Here is an 18172-nt window from a genome sequence, read left to right on the forward strand (position 1 = left end):
GCAGACAGCGGTTGTACTTTCTTCCGGCTTGGAAAGTCTCGTATTCCGTCTTGGCGATGCTCCTATTCTCCGTCCGATGCATCTTGGCTTCATCCCTTTCAAAGTCAAACTTTACCGTGGACCGTGTCCGATTTCTATCGATGTTCAAGGAAAAAGAGTGCTGTAGCCAAAGTCCTCTCCTGGTGTGTCGACCAGACCTGTCTGTTTCCGGCCTAGACCGGCACTATTTATAGCTTTCACTTGGACGTGCAACTCAATTACCTACGTACTCTGAAGATCCTTGCACAACCTACAACACAACATGAGATACTGTTCCCATTGCATAAAACAGATGTCCAGCTTCTACTATTTACCCGCAGCCAGGAAGCTGAACCTGTCTTCAACACTGTCACGCCTGGAAATATTCCTGGCATCTTCCCAGGGTGGCAAGCTAAAGGATCTAGTTCAATGAAAGTGGCTTATTGAGATCTCTTTCCAGCATGAATCCAACTTTTACTAACGATCGCTGCTGACGACCTACTCATCTAGTCTCATCCTGCCGGCCGCAGTATGGTGAAGTCATGTTGTCTACTTTGTCCTTAAGTATGCCTGCTGGGTCCCCCCAGGTTCTTGGCTTGCATATTACCGTTTTCTGGCAAATCGAGGCGCATAATTTTCTCAAATGCATGCGACTTCGGTATCATCAGCAGTATTCCTGGCCCTCATAGCTATTGTGGATGCAAATCAAGGATCATTCGCCCCTTTGACCAAACGAGAGCTCGACAAGCCAGTCATTCAGCCACCCTTTTACGACAACAAACTCGTTCCTGCTCTCAATGAGTCGCTCCAAACAACCGAGCATACCATAGACCTATGGGCCAACAACTCGATCCCGTCAATATGTAAGAGCGCAATCGAAGAACAGGCCGTCGACGGCGTCCTCCTGACCAGCGGCCCGGTCGAAGTCTTCAGCGTAACCTACGCAGACTGCGACACGCCGTGGATCATGTGTCGCCATCCAACAGCAAGCGCGTCACGACAGACCATGGCCGAACTGTTCGGCAAGCTGCCCGTACGACATCGCTCGTTCGTGCGCCATCTGTCGGCAGCAGGCGGAGACTCGGGCGCATACAGCTCTGGCGACAACGTCTTCATGGCCGGGGACAGTAGTCTGGCAGTCACTGTGTATGGTCACGAAGTTGGACATAGTCTGGACGCGCATTTCTTCGGCAACGAGACGGGCTTCACGGAGACGGATGCGTGGCTGGAGGCGTACGATGAGGATGAGGTTGTAGTGCAGGATTACGCCCAGGCAAGCCAGGCAGAGGTATGTTCAGGCGTCTCTCACACTTACTCATCTGCTCAATAATTGTATCCTGTCCTGGTCCGGTGCGTACTAACGCGTCCAGAACTTTGCCCAGATGGTCAACGTCGCCATCTACACCCTCAACTTCCCCGGCGGCATCGCAAATCTCGCCCCAAACTGGCAGCAGTTCTCCCATATGCTCGACCTCATGACCAACGAGCTCAAGGACGTCTTGACGCAGGGCGGCGAGTGCCGCAATCGGCTCGAGAACAGCCCACTCGTCTCAAAAAGCGGGTTTGGCAGTCAGACATCATCCGTATTATCGTCGGAATCCTCATCTACGGTGATGACTATCGCAAGCCCAACGTCAAGTCCAGCCCCAGGGACACGGACACGAGCATTACACCGACGACAACGACAGCACCAAGCGAAATAACAACAGCCACAGCACCATCAAGCACAGATACACCAGGCTCCGCACCATCCTCACCACACCCAGTCACCACACGTATCACGTCTATCCTAAGCGCGATAATATCGCTTCAGCTATGGTGGCATTTAATCTAACGCGCGAAGCAGAACTCATATATAACATATAGACATGAAACACGAAAAGTAAATACAACATTTCCACATAACACGCACCCGTCTCCGTAATCGTGTCATCTCATCACAAGCAAAAACAAGCAGAAAACGAACCAAGACACCCAGAGTATTGGGATATTGACCGATATCTCGCTTATATGCCGTGCACTGCTGTCGAAACGCAGTGGAAATTGGTATGTCGGCGCGCACGCGCGCGCGTGGAACTGTGGAACGTCGCACGGCGTCCTCGTCAGCACAGATTGAAAGACAGGGCCAGGGAGGTAGAGGGGGAGAGAGAGAGACGCGCAACGTAACGTCAGGAGACGAATTTGGGACGCAAAGAAAACAGGAAAAAGTCGGAGAAAGGGAATAGGGGAAAGAGACGAATTGCTATCACGACGCGACGTGAAGACGCATAACCAAAATAGCAGCCTCGGACGAAGACAATCTACAGTACACACTACAGTGCAGTACCGTATGGCAAAGCACAGCACAGTACACATTTCCCACCAAGCATTCATTGCTCCTACTACTGCTACTACTGCTACTGATACTAATACAACACAGAAAATAGGCAGAATCCGGAACTCTCCCAAATTCCACGTGCCGTTACCCTGCTGATGCGCAATGCGTCAAGCTTTGTGCCATGGATTCGGGGGAAGGGGGTGTTTGGAAAGAGATATATATGTATGTGTATGTAAAACAGGAGCGGATGAGCACTGTGGTGCCAGTCCGCTGGTCATGAAGCGAAGAGACGAGAAGAGAAGAGGAATTGGAGTTTCGGGTTTGTGGCGGTGGTCGAGAAGAAGAAGATGATGATGATGATGAAGGGGAAGAAGAAGAAGAGGAAGAATAACCAAAAAAAAAGGAGTAAAACCTCCACGAACAGAATCCACACACCAGGGCGAAGGAACCACAAAAAAGGGGGAGACCCGACGAAGATCTACTCGTCGCTCCCGTCATCCCCATAGCCAGCATACCCATCATCCTCACCACTCCCATCATCCTCACCACCACCACCATACCCAGCACCACCACCCGTCCCCGCACCCCCGCCCAGCGTCTCCGTAGTCATACTCCCCGCCCCACAAAGCTGCACCCACCCATCCAACTCCAACGTCTTGACAATCGTCGAGAACCCCGCCGCGCCATCCCCACCGCCCCTCTCCTCCCCACACACATCCGACGAAACCTCCTCCTCCCCCTCCGACGTCTTCTTGGCCGTCGCATCACCGCCATTCGCGCCGGGATACTCAATGTTAAACACAGCCTTGCCGGCCCCGATGAACGGCTGCCAGAGCCCGCACTCGGCGTACTCGTGGCACTGCTCGTTGACGACAAACTGGGTGAAGGCGAGCGCGGAGGGAACGAGGTCGGCGGCGTTCTTGAGGCCGGTTGAGAGGCCGAGGCTGGCGGCGTGGGCGGCGAGGGTCTGCAGGTAGGCTGATGCGTCGGCGGATGTGATTTGCAGGCCGCAGTCGTTTGCCTGTAACGCATGTCAGCAGGGGTTTTCGATGATGATGAAAGCGGGAAGCTTTCCAGGCAAAAACCCAAAAAAACAGTTGAAGAAGATGAAAGAAAAAGGAAGAAGAAAGGAAGAAAGAAGCCATACATAGCCATCCAAATTATCCGGATCCACGGCATCACACCCCTTCTCCGCCGCCACCCGCACCCGCGCCTCCATAATCCGCACCACATTCCCGCTCCGCACGTCCACCCACCGCTCATCCGGCCACCCATCCATGACGGCGCCCAGATCCCCGTCCGCAAACTGGTCCGAGTCCGGGCGGCCGGGCTCGTAGGAGCCGGCGCTGAAGTAGCAGACGACCTTTTTGCCGCGGGCGTGCAGGGCGGCGATGGTGGCGGCCGAGGTGCCGAACATGTCGACGTCGTAGACGTCTACGTCGGGGGTGAGCGGGGTGGAGGGGGAGGTCGGGATGGCGATGATGTCGGAGAGGATGATTTGCCAGGTTGTGCCCGGGGTGGGGTGCCAGAGGTCTTTTGTGCGGGGGGCGAGGGGGTGGGCGGTTGTGAGGGATGTGTAGAGGGCGAGGGCGGTGGTGAGGGTTGTGGCGAGCATGGTTGTGGTGGTGGATGTTGGTGTGTTTTGTTTTGGTTTGTTTTGTTAGGGGGAAGGTAGTGGTAGTAGTATCAAAAACGAGGTTTTGAAATTGGGCCTTTTGGAGAATCGAATTTCAGATTTTAAAGGAATGAATGACTGCTAGAACCAAGCTAGAATGTGAATATGATTGATCGATGGTAGTAGTAAGGAGTGACAGAAGCAGCTTCTAGAGCGCGTAGTTGGAAACGGCGGCGGTGGGGGGAGGAAAGGAATGTGAGCGGCCTTTTGAAGGGTAGCTGGTGGTGGTGAAGATATCCAGAAAACGCGCGGGCCAAAAGCATATTTAAACAAAGAAAACTGATACACCCAGACGCGGAATCCTCCAAACTCCACAAGAGACCGATCCAATCGTGGCTGCATGCCAATCCCAATCCATGCCAGGTAGGGGTCGGGCGTAGGTTTGGCGTAACGGGACGGACGTCCTGTAAGCGGTCAAACCAAGCCAAAAGGTCAAGTCAGAGTCAAGCCACCCTCCCACCGTGCAATTAAACATAACGGCAGAACACAGACAGACCCCTAAGGCTTTTGTTTGGGAGGGTTTTTGTTTTCGCAACGCACGCACGCAAGGTTCAGACTCATCCATCGTCATACATCCATGCCCTGGCATTCCCTTCTGCCCTTGCGTTTGAAACAAGGCAGCATCCTAGACGGAGACCCGACCCTCCTAAGCGCCGCCCCGGAATCTGGACATCGATCGCGTAGACGAACGATCGCCTTCTTGTTGCGCCCGTGTTGCGCCCGTGTGCTGTGCTGTGTGCTGTGCTGTGATTTGTGATGTGTGTGATCGGTCCGTCCATCCATCCATATCTATCCGTCCATCTATCAGATACCCCAGATTAAGTTATCGATACCAGCCCGTTCGGAAGATATAGTCCATGTGGCTCATGGATCTGCAGTATCTGGTCCATCCATCCATACATGCATACATACATACATACATACATGCATAAACAGGCTTAAGATCATCATCCTCACATCCCATCCGGTTCCAACATATCGTCACGCAACGCCACACCTCGCACGACAAGAACGCCCCAAACAGCCGTAAAAAGGGAATGTCCGTGGATATTGCACATATGTCGTGTCGTGGTCGTGGTCGTGCAATGTAGCGCAGACACGACAAATTTGATCTTGCTGCGTGTGTGTACCTTACCTACCTTGCCTACCTTGCTTGCTCGCTTGCTTGAACCACGACAAAGTTGAAGTTGAGAAAGTAAAAGGGAAATCTCACGATAGACCTTCTCTGTACTTCCGCACACTCTTTCGCATCCAAGAGAATTTGTATGCGGGAGGCCCTTACATGCGCCGCCCAGATTCTAACCTATGAGACAAAAAGAAGGCGCGTGAAAGGAGAGGGCGCCATGTTTCAAAACAAAAAACCGATTAGATCCATCGACTCCTGCATGGATTACCCCTGGTCTACCGTGCGTTTCACGTTTCATAATCCTCACATCTCACCTTTCTCATCTTACATCTTGCATCTGCAGCTCAATCTCACATCTCAGCTTTTTTCGCCTTGTCTCGCCATGCTAGTCTGATTAAACTACGCGCCCGCCGCGCCGTCGTTAGCCGCGCCGTGGCATCTGCAGCATATCACGTCTGCATCTGCAGTACAGTGCATGCAAGGCTGTCTTGTTGTCCCATCCTGTCTTGTTTTCCCATCCCATCCTGTCCCATTGTTATATCATCCTGTCCGACCCCGACCCCAACACCGACACCCACACGACATCATTCATGACGAGTCTTAGGCTCCGCTCACTCATTAGACGACAGACTTACATTTGGACATTCGTGCGATGACCTGGCCTGGCTAGCTAGCTAGGGGCTAATCAATTAATTAGGCAGAGTTTAGATTGAAAGAGGGAGGGGAGGAAGGGAGGGAAACTAGTGGTGTTTTGCCCTGCATGCCATTGCCATGGATGCTAATCCATACATGCGCCTAAGGTATGCAGATCACAAACACGTGTATATATATATATATATATATGGATATCACGTGCTGCTTATGATGAATAGAGATCCCCGTGCCCTAGGACTCAGTACATATAGTACGGATTATAAACTACTTATGACAAAGGTAGGTACTACTGGATCATGGCATATTCGATCTGGATTTGGCGTTGTGTGTGTGAGGTATGTAAGGATGTGTGTGTGAGTGATTGAGTGATTGAGTGATTGGTTGAGTGAGTGATGTGAGTGATGTGAGTGATGTGAGTGATGTGAGTGATGTGAGGGATGTGAGTGATGTGAGTGATGTGAGTGATGTGAGTGATTGAGTGATTGAGTGATTGGTTGAGTGAGTGATGTGAGTGATGTGAGTGATGTGAGTGATGTAAGGATGTGTGTGTGAGTGATTGAGTGATGTGAGTGATGTGAGCGAGTACGCAAGGACAAAGGCTCGTATATAAATGGGCACAACTTGTGTTTATCTAGATTTGGGCCGTCTTTGTATTGATGTGGGATATGGTATGGGTATTTATGGAGGTGGGCCTGTAGTGTGTGGTAGATATATCCCATCCCAGCTCGTTATTTCCCATCCCATCCCGTCGCATTGCGGGATAGCGTGTCGCGTGTCCCATGTCCAGCTTACGGACAAAAACACTAATCTATCTTGATATATTATATACAAGAAATCCCCCGAGCTGGCTAAACATTTGACCTATCCAGCTCTCGCCGTAGTGCGATCGCATATCATGCCATCCTCACTTCTCGCGCAGTTTCTCCACGCACGATCTACGCGCTGCATGCCTCACGTCTCCCGCACGTGGCATCGCAGCAGCGGCCTTGGTCGTCGTAGATACGATACATTCCTTGCCCCGCGTCTCGCTTTCTGGAGGCCATGTTCGCTGATACGATGTCCAGCCTCTCCTGGCCGTCTGCGCTTATTCTTCTTCCACATGCACTCAGTTCCCGACAATCAATGGTCTCGCCTCCATGGTCTCGTGGTTCGGTCGAGTTTCTTCTGCCGGATGTGGGTCTGGTATCGCACACGGGTTATCTAGACTTGGCGGCGACGATGATGTGGTCGGGACAGCGTAGATCGTGTGATGTCGTCCCGGAGACGAAGGATTTAGATAAGGCCTGGTTAGTAACGGCACTTGGGAAAGTTTAGCCGATAGTGGGTTTGCATCAATTTCGATATAATGGATCCACAGGCCCACGTCTGCTGGAAAGGATGCAAGACAAGCCCAGACGACTCAATACGCCAGGACGTCGACAAAAAGAGCCAAGGAGGGGTATCCTGCAAAACGGCTGTACGCAAGCCCAGCAATCACATAAAAGAACGCCAGAAAACCCGCATATCACCTCCTGTCAGGATCCGCCTCGGGGGTGGCCGTGGCCTCACTCTGAAGGTGATAGGACGACGACGAGTCTATAGAGCTGAGCGTCGACCGCACATCGCTCAGCTCGCTCATGGCAAGAATGGAGACATCGCTAGTCATCGAGTCGCGGATGGCGCTCGAGGGAAGGCCTTGGCCGGCAGGTTGCGGCCGCATGCCCGTCTTCCGGATGTGGTCCCGCATCCGGCGCATGGACGAAAGGTCGAATGAGCTGTTCGAGGAGGCCAGAGAGGACGCAAGGGTGGGGTGGAACGAGTTGCGCTTGTTCTCGACGGCCGGCGCGTCATTCTTGTTGAGTATCTCGGCGGAGAAGCGAGGAGCGCTGGTGGCCGGCCTGGACATGGGAGGAGGCATCTCTGTCGGTTTCTTGTCCTGAGACTTGCGCGACTTTTCCTTGACCGGCTTGTTGGTTTCGGGAATCTTGAGCTTGAACGTTCGCTCGACAATCTCAAAGGCGGCTTCCTTGATGCCCTTTTGCTGAAAGGCCTGGTTCGTGAACAGCAGACCTGAAGATCTGCGATAGGCAAACTCTCTCAGAAACACCCGGCCTAGACTGTAGTCGTCCTTCTCCGTCAACTTCTTCGAGCTCTTGTACATGTTCTTGACACGTTTCGACGACCCCGAAAGCGCAGAGAGGGCCGAGTTGCTATCTTTGCCAATCATGGTGCAGACCGAGATGAGCAGCTCGGTTGGCGATATGCCCATGCGCGTCTCGGTGTCGGTGATCCAGCTTTGCGTCATGGCATTGTCCGGCTTGAAGTCGAGCGCAACAAGGCGTTCCCATAGCGTTGCGAATAAGAACAGCGACTTTTCGCCGCTCGACGGGAATGCGCCATTGCCAACCTTGCCTCCGTCCCTCGCCGACGAGCTCATGTCTTCCAACTCGATTGTGCACCATTCCAGGCACGAGCGGAGGCAAGGCACGCCCATGATGCCATCCTTGAGTTCAAACGGGCCGGGGATGCGATGCAGGATGACATCATCGCGAGCCTGCTCTACAGCCGAAGACGGAAAGGCAAAAGCGTACCAGGTGCTCCAGTCGAGTTCGCAGACCCAGACCAGGTGATAGGTCAGAAGGTCAAGAGTGCGATCGCTGTTGGGCAGCTGGGCGAAGAAATCCGTGGCTTTCCCGCGCTGGCGAGCGCGATTCATGTGACGGTTTTCCTTTGTCGTTTCAAAGTCGAGTCCGTGGCTGCGGATCGTGGTCATGGCGATGGTCATGTCGATGAGGAACATCTCCAACGCGGCGAGTCGAGAATATCGCACACCAGTCTCCTCGTCCTCGAACGAGCTCTCGGCCGAGACTTGGTTTAGCAGACTGCGAATAATCTCGCAATGTGTCTCCAGGTAGACATTGCGGCCGTAGATCAGGGTTGACCAGAACGTTTTCCGGTCCTGTGCGGGGTTATGGCAGCGCGCGACATGCCACTTGATGACGATCGTGTAGAGCGAAAAGACGGCATCGTTGAGCTGGAAGGCGTCGAGGAACTGGGCGACCTGGATAATGTTGCGAATGTCCTCTTCGGTGTAGTCTTCGATGAGGCGATTGGTATCAAACGGCCGAGCGATGTCTCGCGCGATTGACGGCACGTCCAGGCTGAGGCGACCAAACTCGGCAAAGGTGAATGTTTCCTCGGTGTGCTCGGCAACGGGCGGAAGACCACCAGTCACGTCCTGGTCGCCTTTGACGGACTTTGAGCTCGAACTCGAGGTTGACCGTCCGGCGCTCAGACGGGCATAATGCGAATCCGGGTCCGGCTTTGGGACAATGCTTGGCCGGCGCGACTGACTCGAATCGTCGGTGGGCAGCGGCGGTGAATGGGTGCCGAATTGCGAGCGGTCTGGCGAGTGGTATTTGATAGAGGCGTCGCCATCGTCCCACTGCCGATCGCCATCCCGCTGCTTCTTCTTGGTCGGACCAGCAGTCGAGGTGGAGCCCGTCGAGCTCTGGATACTCCGTGGACGTTTGTCAGGACCCTCTTCGTCGAGAAAGTGCTGAAAGTGATGGGGAGTTGGAGTTGGTTCGGAGGCGGTTGGCGGGGAAGTAGTAGTAGTAGTGGTGGTGGTGGTGGTGGTGTTATTATAGGTAGTATAGGTAGTACTGGCACCGGGCGTGATGATGTTTGGAGACTGGCTGTGCCCCGCGCGATCTGCCAGAGTGGCCGACGACTGGTTCCTACCGGGCTTTTGCAGATCCCACTTTTCAAACTGAAAGACATATTGTCGCCGTCTTTTGTTCGGGCGGGGATGGAGTCAGCAGGGATGATGGCAGCAGGAGAATGATGGTAGGAGTAGCACGACGATGACGGGGATGGATGACGGAGTGGAAAGGGCGGGGGCATACGTACGAAGGCGTAAAGCCATATTTGTTCTTCATCGTCTCCATCAGGCAGCGCAGGGTCATTGACTGGTACAGCTGGGTGATCTCGGCTCGGTGCTGATCCCACTCTTGGGGCGATATGCGTTTAGCACGTGGAGCTGAGGTGCCGCGCCATTGCAGCTCGATGGGCGTGGCCATGGTGGTGATGGTGGTGAGGGAGAGGATGTGAGAGTAGAGACAGGATGCGATGGATGTAGTCTCGAGAGCAGGATAGAAGAGCGTCAAAGCAGGAGGTTCGACGACGACGACGACGACGACGACACTTTGCGCCGCAGAGCAAAAGGACGTCGACAGCGGACAGAAGAGTAGAGTGAGGATAGAGGCATGTGAAGAAGCAGTAGTAGTCGAATGAATAATGAATGAATCTGTGGTTGTAGTAGTCGTAGTAAGCAGCACAAAGGACCCTGACAGCGCAGGAAAAAGCGTAGGATTCTATGGGGCCGCCCGCGTTCGCCGTCGTCGCCACCACGACAGGAACAGGGAAGGGGAGTTGTGGATGTAGATGTGGTTGTTGTAGTGTGTGTAGTGGTTGATAGTGAGTGAGTGAGTGAATGAGTAGTAAGTAGTAGGTAAGTGGTAAGATATTATGCGGTAAGTGTGTGTGTGTGTGTGTGTGCGAGTGCTCAAACGTGGTCTTCTCCCCCTCTCCCCTCTCCCCTCTCCACTCACTGTCCTCCCTCCCCCTCGTCCCCCCAAACTTCGGGCGGCGGGGTCACAATCAAGCAAAGCAGGTAGACTCTCTACTACCGTACTACTACTCTCCAAGTGAAATTAAGCAACAGCCAGCGGGCGGAGTGGGCGTTGCTGCAAAGTGAGCGGGGTGGGCCGGCGAAGTGTGTGCAGCGATGCCATATCAGTCCTGGCACACGCGCATTTTGCAGTGACCAGTCGTGCCAGGCAGGGGGGGGGGGGCATTGATCAGAGAGATGCTGGGGAGTCAAGAGTCAGTGTTAGAGTCCAGTGCCTTGGCTCGGGCTCCCGTATATGCTAGGTAATAATTAGTTAACTAGGTATTACTGCCGACTGCTGCATAGATGATGCATATGATGATAATACATGCTGATGTGACGCTGGTGTGAGTTGCGACACCTCCAGGGGCTGACACACTCGACACTCGACACTTGACGCTTGGCTGTGTGTATGTGTATGTACATGTCTAGATGGTAATTAACTACACCATCTTTCATCCACACATGCTAGTCTATCAGTCTGTCGAGGGATGCGCCGGCGTGGAGGCATGACTTGCATATACTCTCACTACGCCCGCCAGCAAAAAGCACGCATACACACCACCACCCGCATAAACAACATTCATCACAATACACACACAAAGCCCACCAGTGACAGCGACTGTGATGCAAGCCATTTGCAGCTAAGCTCCTACTACCACCACCCGCTACATCCTACGCCATGTGTAAGCCCGGAATAGCCCTTTTATAGCGCGAACTCTTTGCATATATGCATACATGCATACATTCATACATACACACTACACTGTTACTGTATCGCTAGCTATCTCACTTGACAGTCATCCCGCCCATCCTTCATCCTTTGCCGCTCGGACCTGCATCCTACCGGAATATCCCACAGTCCACAGTCCACAATCCACAGTCCACAGTCCACACAGTCCACAACCCACCACTCTGGTCACTCTTCAGCCTCGACATATCACACACACACACACACTCTCTCTCTCTCTCTCGGGTAGATGTCGGATCTCATCAATGAAAAGATAAAGCCCATCTCACGGCCCTGAGTGAATTAATTAGCGCTTTTCAGACCTGGCCAGGCACAGGGCTGGTCGAGACCACATGCAATCAGCCCCCCCTTCCCCCATCTCACAGTCCAGCACCAGCACCAGCACCAGCAACAAACATGCCCTGTCAAAAGGTCCACGAGCGCAAGGCTGACATCCGATACCCTCTCCACAAAACCTCCCACGATAATACCACACACGCACACAACACAACACACACAGGCAGTCTGGCCCCAATGGTTGGTGCGGCAAGCATCGGGTCTTTTCCCCCAGCAAATCGCGCCGAATTCCCACCCCTCCCCCCTCGGCCTTTTTTTTTCCTTTTCTATTTATCCGGATGCCCAAACAGGACTACTTACTTACCTTACACAGTACGTGTATATATATATATATATCCCATGGGTCAGGCATCATATGAAACTCGGTCCGTGTCGATTCGGCCAACGAATCACACCCGTGAGAAATTTACGAAAGATATATATAAAAAGACAAGGCAGCGGATAATAGTAAGCCCATGAGAACGTGGCATGTAATATGTGTGTAGGTGGGTGTTTCTTTTCTTAGCATCCTGTCGTGTCATGTCATCCTTCCAGGACTGACTGCCTCTGCCTGCTTCATGGCGCCGATCAGTATAAGTGAAGTCTGGACTGGATCCTTCCGGCGGGCTGCGTGGGTTTGGTAACAGCGTGGGAGTCTGTCTCCAGCTAGTCTGGTGGGCGTCTCACCCCGTGGGAGTCTGGATGTTGTTAGTGGGAGTGCACCTTGAGTGGCAGATCTGATCGGCAGCAGCAGTCTGGATGTGTGTTTGCTGCGTGAGGTGCGAGATGTGAGGCGTGAGGTGTGTTGTGTCTCCTCCTCCAAAGCCTCGTTCCCCGAAGAAAAAGGACGCTAGACTCCCGAGGTCTAAACCCCGGCCCGACCCAACAACAACATTAATTCATCTGCAATTACTCCGGTCACTTACTTTCCACATCATCACCCCATCTCTTCCACAACCCTCATCATTCACTCAAATCCACCACGACATCCCCACAACCTCCTCCTCCTCCTCCGTCAGCGAGCATCTCCAGGTTCCTCCAACCTCAGACCAACCTTACCCACAACCACAACCACAACAACACCACCACCACCACCAAAATGTCCAACGCAACCGCCCAACGCATAATAACCCACATGAACACCGACCACCAAGACACCGTCCGTCCTCCCCCTTCTCTCCCCCATCCACTCACCACACCACCCAAACTAACAAAACAAACCCCCAGCTCACCCGCTTCCTCGAACACCACCACTCCCTCCCCTCCCACCTCGCCCGCACCGCAACCCTCACCTCCCTCACCCCCACAACCCTCACCATAACCACCACCTCTCCCCCAAAACAATACACCATCCCCCTAACCCCACCCCTCCACCCATCCCTCACCGACGCCCGCACCCGCCTCACAGAAATGGACACCGCCAGCCTCGCCCACCTCCACAACCACACCCCCATAACCCTAAAAACCTACATCCCCCCAACCCGCAAACACATCCTCATCCTCGCCCTCGTCGCCCTCGGCCTCTTCAGCTTCACCTACCCGGCGCAATTCCACCCCTCACACCCACTCTACACGCTCATCTGGCGCCACACGCCCAACCTGGCCGCGACGCTGAGTAAAGAGCGGAACGCGCGTGTGGGACTGGGGCTGATGGTGGGCATTCATGCGGCGGAGTGTGTGTTGATGCATTTTCGGAAGCTGAGGGTGCTGGGGGTGGAGACGGGGAGTTGGGTGTGGTGGGCGTGGATGGGGTCGACGTTTGCGGAGGGGTTGGGGTGTTTTGAGCGGATTAATGGGTTTGTGAAGGGGGAGGTGGCGGCGAGGAGGGAGGGGAAGGGGAAGGGGGGGAAGGAGCTTTGAGGGGTGTGAGGTGGGTGTGAGGAGGGGAAGAGGAGGGGAGAGGAGAATAAGAGAGAGAGAGAGAGAGAGAGAGAGAGAGAAAGGATATCATCGAGTCTACTTGCCAGGACGCAGAAGGGGTGCGCGGTATAAGTCTATAAATCCATATACTCACGTCGCAACGCTTCCATATATACTCCTTAATACAACCACCAAACGCCCCCCCTTTCCCCAATTCCACACCACCATAACTACAACACCCCTACGCCCCAACCTCAACCACCCGTCCAGCCCCCCACCCCTCCCCAAACTGCTCAATCTGATCCTGCGCCCTCGGCGCACCCACAAGCACAATCCCCCTCGGCACACGCACATCCTCCACCCCAAAGCACCCAAACGTCTCCAACTTGCGCAGCTGCGGACACGACCCAAACACGCCCGCCACAACAGTCGTATCCACGGTGCCACAGAAATTGACATTCAGCGTCTGCAAACACGGGTACTGCTTCCGGCCGTCAAACACGGCGAGCCAGCACGCGAGGCTGATGTGCCGGCACGACGAGACGTCGAGGTGCTCTAGCTTCGACCCCGAATGCGTCATGAGGGCCTGGAAGCCTGCGTCGCCGAGACCGGTGGTGTCGGGCGGGCCGTCGGGGTTGCTGTTGTCGATGTCACGGGTGCTGTTCAGGTCGACGAAGCGTAGCGGGGGGTTGGTCCAGTTTGTGAAGAGGGCGGCGTAGGCGGCGTCTGTGCAGGCGTCGTTTTCGCAGAAGCGGAGCTTGGACAGGCGGTTGCAGGTGGTGTGGAGGGCGGCGAGGAAGGAGTCGTCTGCGTCGAGGGCGCGTTGGAGGGAGAGGGTTTGGAGCTGGTGGCCGATGGTGGTGAGCATGGCGACGAGGCGGTCGCTGGGGATCTCGTGGGAGAGGTGGAGGGTGAGGTGTTGGAGTTTGGGCAGGTGGATGATGTGTTCGAAGCCGGTGGGTGTGATTTGGCGGCAGCGCTCGAGTTTGAGGCGGGTGAGGTTTGTGCAGTGCTGGGCCATTGCTGCGACGGCGGCGTCGTCGAAGGCGGCGTCGAGCCATGTGAGCTTGAGGGTTTCGTAGTTTGCGCCGCGTTCCTCGAACAGTTTGATCCACATGTCGTTTGAGACGAGGTTTGCGGCGCCCAGCTGGAGCCAGGTTATGCCGCCTGCCTTTTCCTTCATGTACTCGACTGATGAATCCTTGAACTGGCAGGCGTTGTTGAGGACAAGTTTCTTTATGCGTGGAATGACTGCGAATATTTGCTCGTAGTCCTCCGTCTCCAGGTCTGCGTTGTTGTCAGTAACATTACACCTCCATCTCCAGAACAATCACTTACAAGCTGCCTCGTGCACAGCCAGAGTATCGAGATCAGGCTGCAGAAACAGTCTCAGAGTCCGAGAATTCAACACCCTATTCTTGCCGAATATCTCGCCCAACCGGGTCAACAGGCCGACTGGCAAGTCCCCAAACTCCTCAATGTCGTTGTGATGCTGTGCGACCTTCTCGATACACAGCTGGACAAGCGTCTTCGCCCCGTTGCGCACAAGCCCGTCCAGACGATCACTCTCCAGCTTCCTCCGCTTTTTCGTCGCAGCAACCGGCTTCTTCGCCTTGCCAGCGAGTGCCTTCTCGTCCTTTGCCACAAGCTTCCCACACGGCGTACACAACAGCCCGCCGTCAGGGGCCGCTTTGCTGTACGGCGTGACCGTGAAACGCTTCCCACACGTCTCGCAGTTCTCCAGTTGCCCGGGCAGCTTCTTGGGTTTCTTATACATGTTCTCGAGTGCATCGTCATAGTCGCCATCACTCTCATCACTGTCGTCGTCTCCCTTTTTGGCCTTCTTGGCCTTCTTCTTGGCTGCTGCTTTGCTTTCCTTGACTTTGGCCACGGCCTTTTCCGATCTGCGCTTCCGCTTCTTCGTGCGCTCTATTGCGGCTTCGGCTGCGGCTGCTTCGGCGGCGGCTTCGGCGTCTTCCTCTTCAGCACCATCCTGGTTGTCTTGTCCGTCGTTTGCGGCTGGGTCCTCGGCTTCGGCTTGTTGGACGCGCTGCTGGTAGCTGTCTCTGATCTGTTGCGCGGAGATGTTGTTCGCCTGGGTATGATGTTAGGTGGTTTGTCACCAGGGCTTGGAAGGCGAGGAGAAGGCCGGGGCTTCAAGGACATGAGCATACTCACAGCAAGGAAATCCGTCAACGCAGAGTGACTGTCAATCGTGTCAATTGCCGGCATCCAAACACTCAGGATATAGGCTACACTTACGGCCCGCGAATGCGGTTTCCAGTCCGTCTGCCCGTCCTGTAGACTGTCTCAGTGCGGAACGGAAATGTGATGTGCAGAACAAATACTCACATTTGTGCTACTCTAGATGGTTATTCCGTTCTATCGTAAGCGGGAAGTGGATGAAGTCAAAAAAGATGCGTACAAGAGTCTGAATTCGGGAGCCGTTTAGTTCAGGCGACAGCACTCGCCCCTCGCCACTTGCTCAGGCCCGCCACGGGAGTACGCGACGAGGCGCTAACGCGGTATCATGTGACCACTTAACGAGCTGCATCAGCCGCTCGGCCAATCAGGGGAAAGTGAGGGGATCGAGAATAAGACGAAAGAGGTGTGTCAGGATGCATGGCCGGAGAAGGCTATAATTCACTTTATGTACAATGAAGATCACGAGTAGTCTTGAGATTTTGTCCGCGTAGCAGAACGAACGACACAAAATGCAGATGTGAACCAATGGCTACCACAACAAAGCGGACAACAGTGAATAAATGTGTTTATTTCTACATCGCACTGTGGAATGCGCCAAACAGACACTCTGCATACTCGAACACCAAACAACAATATCACAAAAACCCCCGAACAAAGGCCATCCACGCGCCACCAAATCTCGAAAGCACTGATGAATCCACTACGTCATACCTAGCATCATACCTAGCTTTCCTCCAACACTTACCTGCAGCAATAAGAAATATCAAACCCAACCTACCCTCCAAACTCCTACATACACCATCCCCTCACCCTACCTACCTACCTACACGCATCTCAACCCCAAAACACAAACAACAATGACATCAAACCTAATGACCACCGAGCCCGGCGGCGAGCAAACCCAGTACGCCATCTCTCCCCATCTCTCCCCTCCACCTACCGTCTAATTACTCACCAACAAAACATAGATACGAAGCCCAACACACAACCCAAGACCCACCAACCCGCGAACCCGGCCAAATGGGCACAAGCACCACCACCAACGACGAACAAACCCGCCCCGAAACACGCAAGACAGACCCCTCAGTAGCAACGAATACAAAAGTAGCCAAGAGCGAGGCAATGCGCTTCGGACAGGCGATGAGCGAGGAGGGCGTGGGCGGGATGACGACGGTGGAGCGGAATGCGGGGAGTGCGGGGGTAGAGGGTGAGTTTCTTTCTTCTTGAAATTTCTGTTTTGATTCTCTGTTTTTGTGTTTGTTGCGAGGGTAGGTTTCTGGGTCGATGGTTGGGGCTGTGCTGTGTGAGTGAACTGTGCTGTGTGAGTGAACTGTGCTGTGCTATGTGTGTGGTTACATAGACTGGGAGAGTGGGAGTGGGGGTCCGTGGGGGTCCGTGGATACAAGGAAGACAAGCAAGACATTCCGACGACGGTCTGGAAGCCTGCCTGCCTGGGAATACCAAGCGAGACGAGCACTCACGGACCGCTTTTCGCAAGCAAGGGGCTGGCTCTTCAGCTTCATTCATTCATTCATTCATTCATTCGAATCATTCAAACAACGGCCCGGGGCAGCGGAAGGCGTCACTCTGCGATCATGCGGCATGCATACATGCATCATCATGCACCGCACCGCATCAAAGCGCCTCGGGTCGGGGGGAAAGCGTCCATCCAGTGTCCAGTGTCCAGACACCAGACCGGTTGCCTCGTTGCCCTCTCCTCGTCTCACTATCCTGACCACGCTCTCACTATCGATCGGGCCGACTGGACAGCGGATACACGATCCAGAATACAGAACACGAGACACACGCACAGAACGCCCTAGATAACTACCCACCCCTTTTTCCTCCTAGTCTTCACACACGACCACATAATTCAATGCGCAAAGCAATACCGTCATGAAGAACGGAAAACTAACACCCAACAGGCGGCTTCGGCGATAACAAAGGCAGGGCACGCGACACTACCACGTCATCATCCTCGTCTGAACAGTCAAGGCGCGAAGCAGGCTACGACGCGTCGAATGAGCAGAGTAGGGAGATTGGAGGGTAGATGGAGGTTTGGATGGGCCTAGCTATGTTGAGCGTCGAGTTGATTGTGGAAGCTGTGCGTGGAAGCTGCTTGGTATAAATTCCAAGTACAGCTCCTCGGCTCTCAGGTCAGGCAAAGGCAAAGGCAAAGGCAAAGGCGAAGGCAAAGGCAAATAAGGCTGTATATACTACCAAGCAGATGAGTATATCAGATCAATCAAGTCCAGAAACGTAGCTATGAAAGCAACATGTCGTCCTGCGAAACAATAATGTAAATGTAATATGTAAACTGTAATAAAAGTAACAAAACGCATGGCACGCGACAGGAGAGGCGCAGAACAAGAAGAAGAACAAGGATAATCAACAACCAGATTTGCGCAAAAACGAACCGATCAGAGAGTCTCATTGCGACGGGCAGCATGGATTCATCCCTGGTGGGAAAAGGGTTACACGTTCGCCTCACGATTGCCCAATTTCCAGTCCACAGTTCACAGTCCACAGTTCACAGTCCACAGTTCACAGTCCACAGTTCACAGTCCACAGTTCACAGTCCACAGTTCACAGTCCACAGT

General features: G+C 53.9%; 6 protein-coding genes across 6 annotated transcripts; 3 read left to right on the forward strand and 3 right to left on the reverse strand.

Annotated features, from left to right (window-relative positions):
* The first annotated feature begins 273 nt into the window (after positions 1–273).
* Positions 274–1794, forward strand: EJ05DRAFT_285729 (uncharacterized protein). The gene is made up of 2 exons (XM_033740478.1): positions 274–1306; positions 1389–1794. Exons 1-2 carry the CDS (start codon positions 662–664, stop codon positions 1719–1721), a joined length of 978 nt encoding a protein of 325 aa, XP_033602923.1. The 5' UTR covers positions 274–661; the 3' UTR covers positions 1722–1794.
* Positions 1795–3272: 1478 nt separating this feature from the next.
* EJ05DRAFT_474352 (uncharacterized protein) lies at positions 3273–4246 on the reverse strand. Its single transcript, XM_033743592.1, has one exon. The coding sequence runs from the start codon at positions 3948–3950 to the stop codon at positions 3369–3371; it is 582 nt and encodes a 193-aa protein (XP_033602924.1). The 5' UTR covers positions 3951–4246; the 3' UTR covers positions 3273–3368.
* Positions 4247–7144: 2898 nt separating this feature from the next.
* EJ05DRAFT_286002 (uncharacterized protein) lies at positions 7145–9998 on the reverse strand. The gene is made up of 2 exons (XM_033740480.1): positions 9682–9998; positions 7145–9563 (listed from the first exon to the last, which is right to left on the reverse strand). Exons 1-2 carry the CDS (start codon positions 9849–9851, stop codon positions 7295–7297), a joined length of 2439 nt encoding a protein of 812 aa, XP_033602925.1. The 5' UTR covers positions 9852–9998; the 3' UTR covers positions 7145–7294.
* A 2342-nt stretch (positions 9999–12340) lies between these two features.
* On the forward strand, positions 12341–13488 carry EJ05DRAFT_286059 (uncharacterized protein). Its single transcript, XM_033740481.1, has 2 exons — positions 12341–12666; positions 12735–13488. Exons 1-2 carry the CDS (start codon positions 12607–12609, stop codon positions 13365–13367), a joined length of 693 nt encoding a protein of 230 aa, XP_033602926.1. The 5' UTR covers positions 12341–12606; the 3' UTR covers positions 13368–13488.
* Positions 13375–15804, reverse strand: EJ05DRAFT_536577 (RNI-like protein). The gene is made up of 5 exons (XM_033749321.1): positions 15720–15804; positions 15630–15665; positions 15546–15573; positions 14706–15462; positions 13375–14654 (listed from the first exon to the last, which is right to left on the reverse strand). Coding segments are annotated over exons 1-5 (1869 nt in total). The 5' UTR covers positions 15722–15804; the 3' UTR covers positions 13375–13608.
* Positions 15805–16148: 344 nt separating this feature from the next.
* Positions 16149–17848, forward strand: EJ05DRAFT_509007 (uncharacterized protein). The gene is made up of 4 exons (XM_033748061.1): positions 16149–16476; positions 16541–16779; positions 17498–17618; positions 17675–17848. Exons 1-4 carry the CDS (start codon positions 16430–16432, stop codon positions 17775–17777), a joined length of 510 nt encoding a protein of 169 aa, XP_033602928.1. The 5' UTR covers positions 16149–16429; the 3' UTR covers positions 17778–17848.
* The last annotated feature ends 324 nt before the right edge of the window (positions 17849–18172 follow it).

Source organism: Pseudovirgaria hyperparasitica (assembly GCF_010093815.1).
Source record: "Pseudovirgaria hyperparasitica strain CBS 121739 unplaced genomic scaffold EJ05scaffold_4, whole genome shotgun sequence".
NCBI classification, from domain to species: domain Eukaryota; kingdom Fungi; phylum Ascomycota; class Dothideomycetes; order Acrospermales; family Acrospermaceae; genus Pseudovirgaria; species Pseudovirgaria hyperparasitica.